Raw genomic sequence first — 18,640 nt, forward strand, 5'->3', positions numbered from 1 at the left:
GCTGCACAATGGCTTCCAGCTCCTCCTGTTTATTACCCATGCTGCGTGCATTGATGTAGAGGCATTTCAGCTGGGCTGTCGTCCGTGTCTCCTTCACAGAGAAACACCCCTTATGTGCTTTGAGGTGTTTCACTGGTGTTTCCCTCTTGGCTCCTAAATACTATATATAGGAAAATACACTCCAAGCGTGTATACTCAAACTATGCTACTCACCTTTGCCCAACACCCACACTTTTAAAACCTTCTAACAGAATATGAACTTGTAAAATAATATTTTATTTTTTTGGAAAATGCACAGGTTTGACCAGGAGTTAAGATCTATATATTATACAGTGAGCCAGGCTACAGTTTTGAATGCAACAGCCATATTATGGAATAAAGATGTAGGTCTTAACAGTTGAAATGGCGATACAAGAAAGAAAGGAAACAATAATTTTTATTTTTCTTGTGTTTTTTTAAAGTGAACAGGATCTTGTTTATGACCAAAATACACTGAGGAAAAAAAATCTGAATGACATTTTTTTCCAAGTGGTACAAACACACAGGAACAGCCTATTTTAATGTAATATAAAATACTGCAGTCCCATTTTTTCCACTTCTGGATTGTTGAAGTTAACGATCAAATGCTCTGTCAAAACTTCGTTTCTGGCCTCTGCTTCTGAATCTGTTTCTACCAGAGCTACCACGCCGCCCATTCCTGGAGCTTGAAAAGCTTCGGCCATTTCCTCCACCTCCTCCGCCTCGTTGTGATTCTACTAACTCAGGTAATTCAGTCGCCACGCACAGACGCCATTGTTTTGAATCTTCCCATCTTGCCTATTGAAATAAAGTCAGACATATTAAGTTAATATGGAATGCATATTAGGGTATGCATATACAGGGATGCATATACAGGGTATTTCATAATTACTAAATTTGCTCAACTGAAAAGGAAAAATTGGGAGCTAATATAGGGGATTCAAGTTTCTAACTAAAGTGGTCATACTGGTTTCAAAATTTTAAGCGTAAGAGCTACAGATGACTGAGTACACCTCATATACTATAGAACAGAACTGAAACCCACCTTAGAGCTTTACAGAGCAGCCTCATCAGTAAAGTCTTTCTTCACCTTTCATTTCTTAAGAATACCACACTACAATCATTACTGATCACAAATCCACACCCTCCCTTCAATTCCCCTCTAATCCAATGAAAAATTGTTTTAGGAGTGAATGAATGCCAGGGCATGAGGGTCCGGAGATGCACTAAGGGGAAATACCTGAAGGAAAGATTGGAAGTCTAAGGAATTTTGGCACAGGAATACTAATTCTGCCAAGCAAAAACCTGGAATTCACTTTTCTGTGGAGAGAATTCTGGGTGAAAAGAAGGGGGGGGGAATGGAAAAAAGGGGATTTTATAGTGTAATGAGACTCATTGCCTACAAAGATTAATCCAGCAGGAGTAACAAGGGTTGGATTGTTCACACCACCGCTCTCAGTGCAAAAGTCTCAAGCTACAGATTTTTGGAGACAGGAATACTTTAGGAAAGGAACACTGTATGCTTGTTCTGTTCTTCAATTCTTTCAAAGTGATCCCTTTTGCCACTAGAAAAGGCAAGATACAGGCTACATAATAAAATGTTTTCTGCCTAACCCAGTCCAGCCAGTTTCATCTACAGTCTGCTGTAACCAGAAATTTCAATGAACATACCTCTATTTCCTTTTGGTCTGCTGCAGGAATATCAAAGCACACACCCTAAAAAGAGATAATAATTTTAATGGATACAAGTCTAACCTTTTAATTGACTGCAACTAAAAAAAAAAAGAGCCTACAAATCTATGTACTAGAACAAACAGTTTTACATTTCAAAGTGTTTTAAGAGACTTAAGATACTTTGAAATCTTTGAACATTGAGAGAGTTGCATCAATATTTCTCAAAACACCAATACTTGCACTACCTTAATGTTTTCCTCAGATACACACATTTTTCTTTCCTCTTCATAGCCAGTACTTCCAATTCACATTTTCTTGTGCTCTAACAATAAGCTCATAACCCTCTCCACCCTAAACTGTGGTCTGTTGGCTTCTGCATTACTTTGAAATCAGAAGTTTTAATCTATGCTAAGAAATGTATACATCCAGTAAACTGAATATTTAGGTTCAGACTGAAAATCTGAAGTTAAACTATTTGAATGATTAAGTACAATACATAATTCACACATTAAAATGCTATTCTTTGTCCGAATGAGCAATCTGGATATTGAGAATTACACATCCAATGTAGGGAAAACCATCCATAGATAGTGTTCCGCACATCAAATACAGAACAATGCTGTGAATAGAGAGACAGAGGCAAGGACAATAAAATCGTACCAATTAATGCAATATCAAATATCATGCGTGAAGGACGCATTAAGAAAAAATTGCAGAGATGGAAATAGTAAAAACAGTTCACTGACATAAAGAAGAGTCCTCAAGTCAAATTTAAAATCAGAAGTGTCTGGCCAAGAAACCTTGTGATCTATGCGTGAAATTCATACAGCAAGACATGCAGGTTAACTTTTACACAAAGATGGAACAATTTTTTTTTTTTTTTTTTTTAAATCTTTAAACTGTTGTTCAAGCATAGGTTGCCCCTTGTTTTAGGCTTTCTAGTTTACCAAGTCTGGGTATCCTCATTACTGGCATAAAGATGTGCTGTGATTTTGATAATTTGCCATCAACACCTGACATTTTTACATCTCTTTCCTTTTGGTACTTCCAAAAGGCACATATTCAAACTGCACTCGTACCAATCTTAATGCTTCTATTACAAATCTCTATGTAAAAGTTCATCCAACATCTGCCTCTGAAGTGTCCTCTCAACTCATCTTCAAATGGTTTTGGGGTCTTTTTAGTTTGTCCGTTGTTCTCTCTATCCCACACCACCTTAAACCACACAAAAACAGGGAAACACAAACTGACTAGCCCTCTGTAACAATACGTGGTATATGGTGACTGTGATGGAAACTTCAGCGTGGGTATGAATGAAGTATGCATGGCAATGTAAGTGTGTGAAAGGACCAGAAAAATAAAACAGCAGAATAAGGGATAAGAGAATGGGCATGTGTTGACAGCACGTAAATGAATGAAGTCATCAAGATCACAGTATCTCTCTGTACAGTTTTATTGATCAGGTTATGTTGAGAAACAAGAAATACACCCAGAAAAACACAAAGATAGAGCAAATCAGCAATAATGCCTAACAACTTGCAAAAGCAAGGCATAAGCATTCCTTGTCCTCTGTGTCACCACAAATAATCCTGGACAGACTATTTGATCACACATTTTCATGTTTGTGAAAAATGCATATAAATTCTGAGACAAGAAGAGTGAGGGGAATCACTTTTATTTAAAACAACTGTCTCTCAGTGAGCTTTACTACAGTTGTTGCAACATTGTTAAATATGCAACCCAGAAAATAACCTTCTGATCTTTCTGTTTCAGGTACCAGAAATATGATGGACATGCACTATCAGAACTGACTGTCCTAAGAAATCCTGTTCTATGTTTTGTCATTAAGGCACGGTTTGTACCTTTTACCTGTTTTGCTATCCCTATAGCCATGCTATATACTGCATTCTGCTATCCTCTTAGCATGGCAGTGGAGTAGAGCCCTAAGCCCCTGAGATGCCTAAGCCCTAATAAAACAGATTGAGGCCCATCCTTCTACCATGTCCTTATCAACAGAGCCTGGAATAGGGAAAAAAAAACCCCAATATCTCCCCTGACAATTGCTGAGAAAAGGCTACAACCAGAAGAGCTCAGCAGCAAAGATACAAAAGCAGCTTACCATTTTTCCCTTGAGGAAACACATTCTGTTCACCTTCCTATCAACATCATCACCCAACAGTTCCCGCAGTCTTCGCCAAGCATAGCTCATATTGTTTATTTCTTCAGAGCAGCGCAGTATCATTGTAACAAATCCCTAAAGAGTAAGAAATAGGGCATGCTCCATTCAGTCAGAGGAATAAGCTTCAGCACATCTATCAGACACCAGAAATTTACAGTTTATAAACTAAGTTTTCAAGTGGATATTGTTACAGGGAGCAACTGTAACAAAATATAGTCACTATATTTTTGCTTTTAACTAAATTAGTAGTTCCTAGTGGCTTAAGTACAGTTCCCATAAACAAAATCATAAGGAGAAAAATAATTCTCTATTTAAACAACACAGAGGTGTGTTAGTTTTTTTCAGATTCAAGATAAATGTTAAGCCATACACCCTTACCGCATCCGAGTTCAGCAGGGAGCGCTGCTCAATGGAAGTAGCACCTGAAATATGCGCTAGAGCTGCAGCCAGAGCATTAACTGGTCCCTTTTCTTGTATCAGCAATCGAGCAGATTCTTTGAAATATTCAATAGCAGTTTGAGGAACAGAATCCAGACACCTAATTAAAGCAAAAAATAAAATAAAATAAAATTATACACTAGTATTTACTAGGCTCTGGAATAGAAGAAAAATAGAAGTCCAAGACTTTAATTGTGATCAGTTCAGAGAGACAGCAAAGACCAATCCAAACAGCCCTTCTGAACTGGGAAGATAGAAAGATATAACAGGACTTGAGTCACCGAACACACCTGATGGCATCTTTGCTGGAAGCCTTTATTATATCTGTTGCAGTAGGAACACCAACACGCTTGAACGTAATGCCCTGAAATTTAAAAAGCAAAATACAAATGAAAGTTGCAGACCATAAATAATTCAGTTCTACAGAAACAGTATTGGAGTCTAATGAAACAAGCATTTTAAATCCACCATTTTTCTTCTTCTTTTCACCTTTTAACTCCCAACTTTTGCTAGTGAAAATTACAAGGTTAAGCTTACAGGGAACTGGGTAACACTTAAAAGCCTTTTGTGTACCAGGTCAGTTTAAATGATCCAGTGACCTTAAACTGAAATAAATAGAGACCGTTTTGGCAGATTCCAGGGGAAAAATCCTACAAATTCTAAATTATTAATTTTAGTCTGATTTACTTGGATTTAAGTACAAGTTACACAGCTTTTCTAAATGTAAGTCTGAGTTTTATGTGCCGAGACTAAACCATCTCATCCCAACTGAATACTTAATTGGTGAGAAAACTACCATATGGAACAGTGCACAAAGTGCAAAAATGGAAGTAACAGTTCTCAGTAAAGCTACACATATGCAAACTACCGATCAGATGTTAAGCCAGGGTGAACACTAAACTGAAATCCTGCTAGCTTTTTCTCATTTCCACAGGTACAATCTTACTGGCATTTGCTGAAAAAGTGTGGGCATGAGAACCTGCAGCGCACTCCCTGCTCCACAGTAACTGATAGCGTACCCAAACTCTGCAAGGTAACTGAACCTCAACTGGGTGCTTTAAAAGCTACATTCTGTAATTGAACTATAAACAAAACATGAAGATTTTACATGCTACCCTAACACATTACATTTGAGTGCTCGTGATTACAGGAAAACTATACTTTACCGCTTTTTGTTCCACATATCTCAACTGATGTTCCTCCTTTCGCTGATAAAAACAGATACAAATCCCAGTCCGTCCAGCTCGACCTGTGCGTCCAGAACGATGGATATAGGACTCCACATCCTTCAAAATAAAAAGCCTTATGACTTACCTAATTTATTGTAATTTAATCCATTCATTGCATTCACATAATTTAGTAGAAGCTATACCATTAAGCCTGAACAATACACAATAACTGCATCAGAGAATTAAATTAAAAAATGTTGTTTCACTAAAGTCAAATGAATAAGCTTTTCCATAACCCTCTAAAAATCATGGTTTGAAAGCCACAACCACGAGCGTGGATCAGCTAAGTCTTGCTTTGGCATCACAACAGAGAATATGAGAAAATATTTTCTGTGTATACCTCTTTAACAATCCCACTCACCCTCCTGCACATCAACTTGAGCATGGTTACTGAAACATTAATAGCGAATTCACTGAAAAATTATCTTGTTTCTTTTAAACCCTCTTAACTTCAGCCAATGTTCTCACTGTTGGGGTCCCCTCCTCATATATGCCCCTACTTAGTGAATCGTTCTTGCAAGACAAACAGCCTTTCTTCACTTCCCACTGCTTCCAGACTTGCAATCACCATACATGGCCTTGAAGGGAGAGGCTTTGAACAGCCTTAAAAGAAGGCATTTTAAGGAGACCATCTTCAAACATACTAGGGACTGACACGCTCCAAAAAAATCCTTTAAGAAACTACTTCTATATATCAGGACATTTCTTACCCTTAAATGCAATGCTGATAAACTCTGTGTGGTGAATACCATCGCCTGATAGAATATACTACTTGAAAACAAGACTACAAATTCTTACAAGACACGCAACATAACCATCTCCTACCTTTGGTGGTGAACTTTGTACAACCAAGTCAACTTCAGGGATATCTAAACCACGGGCAGCTACGTTGGTTGCAACCAGAACTTTAAATGTACCATTTCTAAAACCCTTCAGTGTGATCTCTCTTTGCTTCTGAGGAATGTCACCATGCAATGACTGGCAATCCTGAAAAACAGCATTATTATAGGACTTTACCAAAATCCAAGACAGCACTCCATTTTATGGTCAGTTTTTGGGTACAATATCTTGGCATTTGATACATACCATATGGCAAGATACAGAAGAACTGAATTACCAGAGTTTATATTTTAGGTGTCTTACAATATTTACTCAGTACTTCTTACTCCTATACCTCAAAGACCTCTAACAAAGGTAGGAAACCAGAATTGCAACATGTGTCCTATCTCCACCTCTAATTACTGTGACATGTGAAAACAACTGTGCCCTAACTTGCCATCCACACCATCTATGCAAGGCTTAACTGTTTCAAAATAGTCATCGACAATTTTCTCAGGCCTTCTTAGTATTCATTTAGACATTTTTTCCAAAATAGTGTTGATTCTTAATCCCCTTTAATATATTAATTTCCCCCACTACCAATTAAAGGATTAAAATATAAGTGACCCTAAAAAGAAAGAACTACAGCTTTAAAGATAATTTTGTTTTAATCCAAACGTTCTGAAAGTCCTTCTGTATCACAGCAATAACAAGTATGAAGACCAAACATATAAAAATTGTTTTTTTCCTCCACTTCACATTTCACAGCCTGCCTGTAGATGGCTACCATGTTTTCCACATGTAAACAGAGAATGATTTGAAAAAATACTAGCACAATGCTAGGGTCAGCACAGAATTCCAAAACTCGTTTTCAGAGAGTTTTAGATTAATGTCAGCTGGTAAATGGAATAGGCATATATTCTGTTAGCAAGTATTAATATGCTAAAACAGAAACATCTAAGTAATTTCCTTCCCTTACCTGCCAAGATCAGAGTTCTGCACTGCCTATGCAAGATTTGATATCACTAACACCACCAGTAATGTAGGCTAAGGCTCCACACTCAGGTTTAGCTGTTACTGAGGTCATCTAGGAGAAACACTCCTGAACACAGTTGTGGCAGATGAAAAAGCTCCTCCTTTCCCTAGGAACATAATGCTATACTGCTTTCTAGACATAACCCATCTCAATGAAAACACATACAGAAAAAGTAGTTGCTGTGACATCACCACCAAAACTGACCATGCAGTGCCAGTGTCACTACACATCATAAACATTGCACCGTGACATCAACGAGTTATTTTCCACCAGTGCTAGAGTGCGCCATACCACAAATCTCAGGAATACACATGAGATGGCAGACTGAATTCTTTCTGTGTATACATCTTTAAACTCTTCATAACAGCTAATAAACATCTTAATGAAAATACAAATACAGCCTCTGTTATATTATAGCTCTAAACCCTAACTGCCCGCCCCGACAACACTACTTAATGTCAGCATCATGGCTCAGTAACTGCTATTCTAGTACCATGACCTGTTATCCTAGTAGTTCTTTAAGTCTACCACCATTTCTTAATCCCAGACAGTCCTCTCTACAGAAAAATTAATTCACAACTGCTTCATCTAATGTCAATGAGAACTCTTCCTTTAAGAAAAAAATGCATTGTAGCCCAGTATCTGTTAGTGCAGCCTAGTCCTGAAGACTATAATGCTGTAAAGTTCAACCAGTTTGGTTTTTTTTTTTTTTTAACGTTCTTTTTGGCAGTTTTGAAACTATCTGACCACCTGCAAAAGCCTGCCTTATCCACTTTGAAAGTCTCTCTTTAAAACTTACTCAGCATAGGTCTGGTATCATCTGGTATCTAGATGATAAAATACCTGTTTGATTGAAGCATTCAGAGCCAGTTCATTTGCCTCCTTTTTGGTCTCACAAAAGACAATGGTCCTCCCGTGGCTGCCACTGTAGACCTGAATGACATCTCCAATAACTGCAGCTCTCTGAGACCAGTGACACTCTATTGCCAAATGCTATGGAAAAGAATTCCAGTGTTTAGCTTATGTAAAAACACAAGATTCTTTTTAAATACATTTGAAACTGTAAAATCTAGAAATACTAGAGAGTTATAGGTTCCTGATGGGCAAAATATGCTAAGTCACATTCCTGGAACATGCAAAATCTATAAGGCTTTTATGTCCACCACAATTAGTCTAACATTAAGTGAAATAATTACAGTAAGAGGAAAAAAAAGATGACAGTCTACAAATCACTTTTTTAAAGCGAGGAAAAAAAAACCAGGAGATGTTATACCATTTCTCTGGAGGACAGGCAGGGGTGCAAGATTTTGTCACAGTTCTATGAACTAAAGCTTTATGTCAGATAAAGTGAAACAAATAAATACAGTATGTTAAAAGCTTTTTTCAAGCACAAGATTAACATTCTTTCAATCCCACTGATACAATTATGATGTGCCCAACTGATCTGTCAAAGTAACTGCTGAGCAGCACTTAAGTGGAAACAATATCTTATTTTATCAAGTAAAGATAATTAATTCAGGCTTCTAGCATATACGTATTGTATTCCTTGCTATGGTATTTACTGCATAGCAAGCAAAGGCCTAGTGAGGCGAGATACTACAGGAAGTTTGAAAAAATCTCCTGTATACAGAATAGCAGAATTTGACTGTGATGTCCATGGTGATTTAAAAGAGCCAGGTTTATGTTAATATGTGCCTTTTGCTTCCAACTTGGATAAATTCAGATCCTGCTTTTCTCTGAAAACCAACAAAACTAACTGATAACTGAATCCTCACTCTACCTGAGATGTCTATATGGTTACCAGATGCTGTGATAAGAGAGACAGATACTAAACTTAGAAACAGTTTGACTAGCTGTAAGTGTGCCTTATGCTTAAAGAAATAATTCTCAAAACAACTTTCAACATCATTCTGATAATGTACCTTAGGATGGGATGACCATTTGTAGCATAAAGGAAAAGGCCTGAAAACATTCCACATTAGATAGATTACTCACTTCTACTGTTGTAGCAGCCTTTTGAGTTCTCTTCCCAATAAGGTCAATCTGTTCATATCTAGACTTCATGTATTTCTTAGCCACATCATACACCCAATGTGGGCAAGTTGCAGAGAACAGTAGTGTCTGGGGATTGTCTTCAGAATCTTAAAACACAGAACAATGTCTCACAAACTTCATATGTTTCATCTTACAGATGTATACAAGTTGATTATACAGGTTATTAAAAATATGAGGTCAAATATCAGTATATAAAATAAAGAAGGCAATTCTGCTTTTTAAATTCATGCATTACCAACATCTGGAGAAAAAATACTCTAGAAAGTCTAAATTTTTTCAAGATTAGGATAAAAGTTACTATAACCAGTCTATTTTCAAGCAGTGAAAAGGGTAAAAAGCTTCTAATTCCTTTTAACTAGAAGAAGTCCAAGTACAACTTACAGAGAGGTGTCAAAAAAAGTTATTTACAGATCCCTAGGTACTGGATTTTAAGCTTTGCAAAGGTCCTATGAGTGATTCCCACTTTCACAACACTTCCTCATGTACTGCGTTCACAGTACATTTCCTACAATATATAGTATTCAGTCATTTCTAAACAAAGCCACCTTGTAACTTTCCGAAAAATATACCTGAATTTTAGCAGACTAAATTATTACTAATAATTCCTACTATTTGTTTAAATATTGAGATTACCCTTCTTGTATGCAACTCGTAAAATGTCTTCCACTTGCTCAGCGAATCCCATGTCCAGCATTTGGTCAACTTCATCAAGTACAACATGTTTCACCTTGGTAAGGTCCAGCTTGCCATTCTGAAGATGGTCTTTGATTCGACCAGGTGTCCCAACCAAAATGTCAATGCCACTTCTCATGAGATCAACTAATAAACAGGAAAGAGCAGAAGAGGAGTTAGCAGTGAACTAGGGAGCATTCTCTACATTAGAAACACACGGTAGCTAAGTAATAATGAAACAGGTTCTTAAATCATTCATAAATACTCTTCTTACAAATGTGAGAAAAAATAATGAACAGAAGGAGAAAACTTGGGGGAAAAAAACCCCCAAAACTGATAAGGTAGAAGTTCTACTGCTCTTCCTGAAGGAAAATTAGATTTCCCATCTCCCTTCCCTCTCCCCATGATTTAAATAAAGTGGGAAGCAAAGACCTTCTTTTAACATACTTTGGAAATAGTTAGCTCTTCCCAAATTGTCTACCTTAATTGGAAACTTTAAAAAAAAATTATTTATTTGACTATCTAAATTACTGAAATCACCTCCTTCCTGAAATTCTGCAGGAAAAAAAAATTCATCCCTAATGTCTCAAGATATATTACAATGAAAGAGCTTATTCTCATTCCTGCTCTCATTTGCCTTGTTTACAACCGTCAAGACGGTAAATTATGCTGTCACAATAAAGAAGTTATTCTCCACTTTACAAATCCTCTAGATATTCCGTATCACACCAAAAAAATCCATACCCACTCACAGCTCTAAGACTAAACATTTTTTTAAAGACAATATAAACGTTTACAAGATCCTAAACCCAAATACTCCGTATACACACAGTATAATCTCTTTCACTTTAAAGTACATGAGTAGACAAGGAACACCAAGAATATAATTGAGAGTGATGCTTATTTCTCACCATAAGAAGGTATATTCTCAGCTACTGAATTCCCCATGAATACTCTTCAGTTCTTGAGTTAAAAGTGTGTGTTTGGAAGGACCCAACTGCATTTCTCAAATATGTCAGTCAATTGACATTTCAATTATTAATGCAAGCGTCACTTACTTTGTCCATTATACGGAGTTCCTCCATAAAAACAAGCTACTGTTAGCTTTCTTGTGATGTCCTTGAAATCTTTGGCAACCTGATTTGCCAGCTCTCTCGTTGGACAAAGAACTAGTACCTAGACAGAAGACAGACAGATATTGTCTCAGCATGGCTTCTGACAAGAAACCACTAGAATTCTAATCATTAGTTTAGGTCTGACCATTTACATAATTAAAAAAAAAAAAAAATCTGGTTTAAATAGTTATCTAAGCAAAGATTAGACAAACACACTGCTTAAGTCTCTTGTAACATTAATCTCCTTCAGCACATACTCATTTAGGACAGGCTAACTTCTTTTTAAATGAGATAAGACAGGAGGTACTTAAATCTTATTTAACGTTAGCTCTTGAACAGGTCAGCTACAAGTTTTCTTCTACATGTGCATATGCTGTTTGAGTACAAGACTGAAGGATTTGGGTAACAAAAGGTTTTTTACACATGCTCAGTAATGTTTCACAGTCCTGCGAGAAGGTGTAAGAAAGAGCTACCAACTGTCTCTCAGCTTCCCTGTGACTCAGGGAAACATATGTTCAGTCTGCAAAGCTGGTGTTCAGCATGGTTCTGGAGCCTGTGCTGATATCCCCACAGAAGCAACCAAGAAACCATCCTCTCTTCCAACATACAGGCTTCACCACAGGTGATGGACAAGCTACCAGCTAGGAGTTTTAACTAATTTTATTTAACGTGTGATTGCAGTACTGCTATCAAACCTGACTTCAGCGGCTTGACAAAAGGAACCTTAAAATCCTTATCCTGTTACTTCTTTCAACGTTGAAACACATTACAAAAAATAAAGTAGTAGTGTAGTATGGTAGTAGGCCTGAAATCTTTTTTAAAGACTTGTGACTCCCTCAAAGAAAGCCTTCCCTTCTCCACAAGACTGTGCCAAATCTAGAGCCAGCATTCTCAGTCAGACAGCCAACATGGTGGGCAGATGCAAATAAAACAGCTAGTACTAGTTTTGGAATGAGTTTCAGGTAATCTATGAGATGTGTGACAAGATGAAATAAACTGCCAAAAAAAAATCCACTATTGATGGAGATATGGTAAGCTTTGGCCTATCTAGTTTTAGAGGGCATAAGAATTTGGTGAAAAAACATACATGGTATTTCCTAGCAGAATGCAGACAGCTCATAACGAATCTGCATTCTCTGGAGCAGAAGCTTCAATATCTGGTGGTAGTCCTAGTAAAAACTAAGTCTATTTTTAAAACCTCCCACTATTTACATGTTTAAACAAACACATTTAAGTAGACAGCTTTTATCAATCAGAAAAAGTCACTAATCTGTTACTAATTTGGGAGAAAAACAAGCATCCAGTAACCACTGGACCTGAACAGGTAAGGTGACTGAACAAAATTAAATAGGAATACATTGAACACCTGTTGTTTCAGTTTCCCTGTAAGCAGAAAAAGGAATTGACAAGTGGATAGAGCTATTTTGCTCTTTACTCTTGATCAGAGGGGATGAGGCAGCACAGGATGCAGGCAAAGCCCAACAAACACAACTTTCAAAGAATCTTTGATGTGGGTTAGCTTATCCCTGCGCAAACTTGAAGAACTTTTCCAGTGGGTTAAAACTCTGAATCACTCTGACATAAGACAAAGCAAAATCAGCATTCTAACTAAGCATAGTTACCTTTGGTGAACGGCCTCTTCTTCTTTCCTGTGAGTCTCCCTGAAGCCTTTCAATTAAGGGAATAGCAAAAGAGAATGTTTTCCCTGTTCCAGTTCGTGCTTGAGCAATTACATCTTTGCCAGAATATACTGGGTCAAAGGTCTTCACTTGCACGGGAAACAGGTACGTCACTCCTCGAGCTGTGATAATTTCAACAGACTTCATTAATACGATCCTTTTACAAGTGTTCTTGCATACTCTTCAGAGAAAGTTATCCCAAGCAGAACTTCCATCAACTCTAAAGTAAGTCAGGACTATATTATCACCTCCACTGATTTATTTAATCATAGAGGTCATCTGTAAAGAGTGCTCTGGGACTGTCCATTTTATTCTCCCACTTCATACCACCAAACATAGTGCGAGCTGGGACAGATGAAGTTACCAGCCTTTCATTAAAGCCTTTAAGTACTGTGGCTTTATTTATGTAATACTCCCCATACTACAATACTTTGCAAAAATAGTTTATGTAATATCTATAAAAATCTCTTCCTTTCAAATAAAACATATGTCAAAACCACTTCTATTCTTAATTCATACTAAGTCATGTGCAAATTAATGTCGAAGATACCAAGTATAGCTGGTTTTCCTTTAATCACACTGAAATAACTTTCAATTGAAAAATTCTCGCACAGAATTATTCTTTTTTTTTGAGCTTATGTCATTTAAAATTCTACTGTAAAGGCTGAACTGGGCAATACTGCAAACAGAAAAGTCTATGTTCAAAGATGTATTTAGAGTAGGCAATCAATATGCCTTCTGTATAGCATCTGTATTTGCATATGCACAAGCAGAGAACATCTCAAAGCTCATTGATTGAATATGTTGAGCATAAAAACACAACAGAGATAATTTACTCTCTGTGGTCACATCATGCCAAGAAACTTACCTTGAAGAAGCTGAACAGTCCCTTTGGAAATAGAAAAATTGGAGAAAGCACCCTCTTTCTGTTCTTCAGTCATCTCCTGTTAGATAAACAATAAATCAGATAATGATGTGAATATCATATGACCATAAGAAAATTCAAGGTAATGGCATAGGCACTGGTGTCATACCGAAGGGTCAAATTTTCAGTGACAGTATCACAGCTGCAGCTAAACAGCCTTCTTTGTTTTATTTCCTATCATATTTCAAACTTAGACAAAAGTGATTTGTAATTTAAGTTAAGACTGTTTCATATCTAATGGTATAACCCCGTAAATGCAAAACACCCAAATTAAAACTCTGAAAACTCTTAATTAAATTTTAACATTCTATTTTAAATAATTACCAATAGCCTAACAGATTATGTTGTAATATGCAAGAATCAGGCCTGATATCTAGCCTATTTCCTACTTCCCAATTAATATAGCACAGTGATTTACACATACAGAAATCAATACCCAAAAGAATAACATTACAAGGTAGAGCATCAAACATACCTACCTAGTAATGCATCACTTCCATAAACGTTTTAACAGCACAGTGATTAAAATGCTAAGTGTGAAGAAAGAACGCTAAGACTGGAAACCATGGAAACGCTGGATGCTTTGTGAAGCATCAATTGGAACAAGAAACAAAATCAAGCAACAGCAGAACGTACAGGTAAAAAGACTTTTCAAAACAAATCCTAGGTACAAGATATGTTTCCCTTAAAAAAAAAATGTGGTTCATGTTCATGTCAAGCAATTTTAAAGGAACCTAAGTCATCAGAAATTAGAAATAGTTGGACAAAACAAAAACATTCTTACAGAAAGGCTTAAAAAGACTTACAAAACTGTTACACCATGATATTTTATTACATTAAGGACCATCTTATCACATTAACAACTACTATTTAATAAGATGATACATAAAAACATGTTAATATGTAACTCTTCTTTTTCCACTAGCTAAAACCAAATAATTCTTATTTCATTAGAGAAGTACTCATAATACCAAAAAGAAGTCAATTAAACTATATTTGTGGCAATTACAATCATATCTAATGATGCTGAATCATATTAAAGAACCATCTCACTGCAGCTTGTCCGTCTGCCAACAGCTACCACAATACCAGACTGCTGAAGTGAGGAAACCACGGTGCGCTGATCTAGAACTTCAAGACTTTCATAATTTAAAATTTTTGCAAATAATCGACAGAAGGGAGAGTTTAAGTAGCTTTAAACCCTGAAAATTTACAGCAGTCTTTCCCTTGACTGGGAGGAAAAAAAGGAAAGATAACCTGTTCTAAATTTAACCTTGTTACAATGCAGGAGTTGAAAGCTAAACACATCACTAAAACTAAATCAATCATTAGTTTTACCTGCTCTTGCTCACTGTCACCATCACCACTTGACGTTTCACTAGAATTACTGTGCCGTTTTTTGTGGGTGGATTTAACGTTTAAGGAAGATAATCTTGTGTTCTCCGGGCTTTCTGCTCTCACATCACCGTTTTGTTTAACTCCACTCCTTGATTTCTTGAGTTTCGGGGAATCAATGTCATCCTCCGACTGCTCACTTTCATCTGTCTGAATCTTTCTCCTCCGGGATTTGTCATGGCGTTTAGATTTCTTCTCTTTTTTCTCCTTCTGGTAAGGCACAGAGCAGCACAGCGGTAAGTGAAAATACACGCACATGATCCAAGCGACACAAAACAGAGAAGACGTTGCAGAACAGTTAAAACTAACAGTCTGTGTTGTAGTTATTGAGAGAGGGGAGTCGTATAAAGCAACGGATCCCTCCCTGCCGCGGCGCAGGTGCCGCCAGGAGGCATTTTCCTGACCACGAGACAGCCAGGCCTTCATTTTCGGGACTCTTCCCCCTGCAGCGCGCACCCGAAAGCGCTCCCTGGGCCACTGCGCGAGGAGGACGGCCACACGCCTGCTTCAGCAGGCCCACCACCCCCACCACCCCCCCCCGCAGGGCCGTCCCGACACGAGGCAGGGGCCGTGGCCCGGCGCCACAGGCCGTGCAGACCGCCGGCCTCCCGCAAGGCCCCACCGCAGCCGCGCACGTGGCCGGCCAGCCCGGCCCGCCCCATGGCCGCGCCGCGCAGACCCGCCCCGGCCCACGCCACCAGGGGAGCACGACCCGAGGCAAGACTTGCTGGACACGAGCCCCTGCGTGCAGGCGAGGCGAGGCGGCGCGGCGTGGCCAGGCCGTACCCGGCCGCAGAAGGCCCCAGAGCCCTCCCCGGTACCTTGCGCCGCCGCCGGCTGCTCTCCAGGGCTGACTCGCTCTCCATAGGGCACTCGGGATCCGACTCGGCCCCGCTGCTGGCGCTAAACCGGGTGGCTTCAGGCATCTCTGCTCGCCGGCAGCCGCGCCGCCTCACGCCACGCCGCCGCTGCCGCCGCCGCCGGCCGCTGTGTGACAGAAACAGAACCCGCCCACTGCCCCGGCAACGCGGGGCGGAGCCGCGCCGCTCACCCGCCGCCCAGCAGCCAATAGCCTGCCGCCCCCGCCGCCAGACTACAAGGCCCAGCATGCCTCGGGCTCCTCCCCTCCCGGACTCCAAGACCCAGTGTGCCCCGCGCCCGCGGAGCTCGTGGCGTGCCCCGTGTCTTCCCTGTGAGGTGTCCGCCATAACAGGCATGGGGCGGACAGGCAGTGCGGGGCCGGCGTGGTAACGGCGACTTGCGCCTCATCCACCGGGGCTTGCGTTAAAGTCTACCCCCGTCGCGCGTGTAACCCCCTGGGAGGAGTTTTTTCTAAGGAAGCGGAAAAGCTGCTGGCAGGCAGTGGCAGCATGAGGCGCTGAGGGCAGAGGCCTTCTGGAGAAGCCTGAGGGGGAAATCTCGGTACGGGCGTGAGTGAAGCGGGCCGTGGACTGAGGCGGACGGGAGAGAGCGCTGCAGGGTTCTGCTCAGCCCCAGCCAGCACAAAGCGGTTGCTTCTACTTCTTCGCAGCCAGAGACACGTTCCCTAAAAGAAATCTCCAATAGCTTTAAAAATTGGTAACTACAACTTCTGTCTCCGTAACTACTGGAGAGAAGTTTTCAGTAATGAAAGAGCCTAACGTAGTCAATAACAGTATGACCAAGTGCCTCTAAGATTTAAAAAGACCACAAGTCTTTGGTGATTAGCAGCATGAAACCAGCACAGCCTGCTTTTAGCTACAGGACGAAATCAGGATTAAGAAGTCAAAATTAGTCTTCTGAACTAAAAGCTGTAAAGTGATCCTGACGGCTGCCAGGATATTGATTCCTTAAGAGAAAGAAAGGGGTGGTCAGGAGCAGAGCGGGAGCGTGCCAGGCCGCAGCAGGGTTTCTCTCGGAGCAATGCCACTGACCTTACCTGTTGTCTCCTGCGCCAACTCATTTTCATTCACAAAGACTAAATCCTGCTTGCCAGGTATAAACCCATCAAGTAGATTCAGGAGGACAGCTGAGATTTCTTCAGGAGACAGAGAACCTCGGGATTCAAGGAATTTTTGTAGTAACAAGGTGTGTGCCAATCTAGTTCATTTGCTTTGTTTTCTGACAGGAGATGGAGTGTGCTGTTATTTCTGTGGCACAAATAGGAAACACTTTCAAAAATTACAGTGTAAAACAGTCCTGTCCAAATGATACAGTTCCTATTAGAGCAACACATACCCTTTTCAGGTTAACAGTATGATCTGAATGAAGTATATCAGTTCTCATTTTTATTATCACAGGGACACAAAAACTAATTAAGGATGAGAGCAACAGAAATACACATTTGCTCTCCAAATACTACAGTCAAAAGTTTTAACTAACAGCTTTGATTTAGACACAGCGTCACAGATGTGACTGATCACATTTACAGTATGGTTATGTTGTTACAAAGGGAAAGTTTACAAAGCTCATTAAAAACATAATCAAATATTCATGACCAGAGTTAGCTGAAGCAAGGAATTTTGTTGCGATTGTGCTTCCACTTTGTCCTCCTCTGTGCATTAGCATTTACACTTTCAGAATTTGGCAGGAAGCTTCATCTTCTTTTCAGTCCATCTAAAATAACAGAATTATTAGATGTCAGACTTCACATTCTAAAAATAAATGGACTTGGCTTAGCTTCTGGTACCACAGATGGCATCAATACAATCAAAATGACCCTTTGAAATACATTTCGCTAAAGAGCATCCAACAGGTTTCAAGTGTTCATGTCCAAGTAATTAATACACTAGAAGTGTGCTTGAAAGAGTGCACAGCCAAAAGGTGCTTAAGGGAAAAAAAAAAGATCAGCAGAATTTCCTTGAAAACTACTATGTGATTTGTTCCTTCGTATACTAGCTTCTCAAGGTGACAGAATGTATCTAATGTTTAATGACACTTAAAATACCAGTCGTTTAAGATCTTAAGAATATGTGATGCTATTAAAAAAATGGATATGTTTTTTCCCTCACAGCATTTTAACTTATGTTCTTGCCAATTTATTTAACAGTTTTGTAGGTCTTCTCCACACGCAACTGTGTAAAAAATTGTTTCATACCAATTTGTTTTCCATTAAGAGATTTTTCAAGTATAGTTACAAGGAAAATGTACCCTATGAAAGGAAGCAGAAGCTTCTCGCTCAAGTGACATACACATTCTCCTGTCTATTGTATCCAAGTCAGATGGTATTTTGTACTTTAAATTTTGATGGAACACCTCTATAAAGCGCTTTTTATTCTTTGTCTACAACTGGGGAACCTATGACAATATCTGTAATGTCAAATGGCAAGATCAATGCAAGCTGAACCTGCCTGCTAACAGGAGTTTATCAATCACCATGTTTGTTAACATTTCTGCACTTGGCCATCGCCATCTGCAAGACACAGCT

General features: G+C 39.2%; 1 protein-coding gene across 1 annotated transcript; it reads right to left on the reverse strand.

Annotated features, from left to right (window-relative positions):
• Positions 1-267: 267 nt before the first annotated feature.
• On the reverse strand, positions 268-16,238 carry LOC140655575 (nucleolar RNA helicase 2-like). The gene is made up of 15 exons (XM_072870288.1): positions 16,056-16,238; positions 15,178-15,444; positions 13,783-13,858; positions 12,858-13,036; positions 11,179-11,296; positions 10,082-10,267; positions 9,389-9,534; positions 8,237-8,386; positions 6,364-6,525; positions 5,476-5,595; positions 4,600-4,673; positions 4,250-4,409; positions 3,812-3,946; positions 1,690-1,734; positions 268-816 (listed from the first exon to the last, which is right to left on the reverse strand). The coding sequence occupies exons 1-15, from the start codon at positions 16,158-16,160 to the stop codon at positions 613-615; spliced, it is 2,127 nt and encodes a 708-aa protein (XP_072726389.1). The 5' UTR covers positions 16,161-16,238; the 3' UTR covers positions 268-612.
• Between the last annotated feature and the right edge of the window lie 2,402 nt (positions 16,239-18,640).

The sequence above is a fragment of the Ciconia boyciana genome, chromosome 8 (genome assembly GCF_034638445.1).
Source record: "Ciconia boyciana chromosome 8, ASM3463844v1, whole genome shotgun sequence".
Taxonomy (NCBI): Eukaryota; Metazoa; Chordata; class Aves; order Ciconiiformes; family Ciconiidae; genus Ciconia; species Ciconia boyciana.

Excerpts from the sequence above, each read along its gene's own strand:
- LOC140655575 (XM_072870288.1), bottom strand. The coding sequence starts at position 16,160 with ATGCCTGAAGCCACCCGGTTTAGCGCCAGCAGCGGGGCCGAGTCGGAT. Across the intron at positions 8,387-9,388 it reads AGGCTGCTACAACAGTAGAA|CATTTGGCAATAGAGTGTCA; the intron begins GTGAGTAATCTA and ends TCTTTTCCATAG. Across the intron at positions 6,526-8,236 it reads TGAATGCTTCAATCAAACAG|GATTGCCAGTCATTGCATGG; the intron begins GTATTTTATCAT and ends GCTGTTTTTCAG.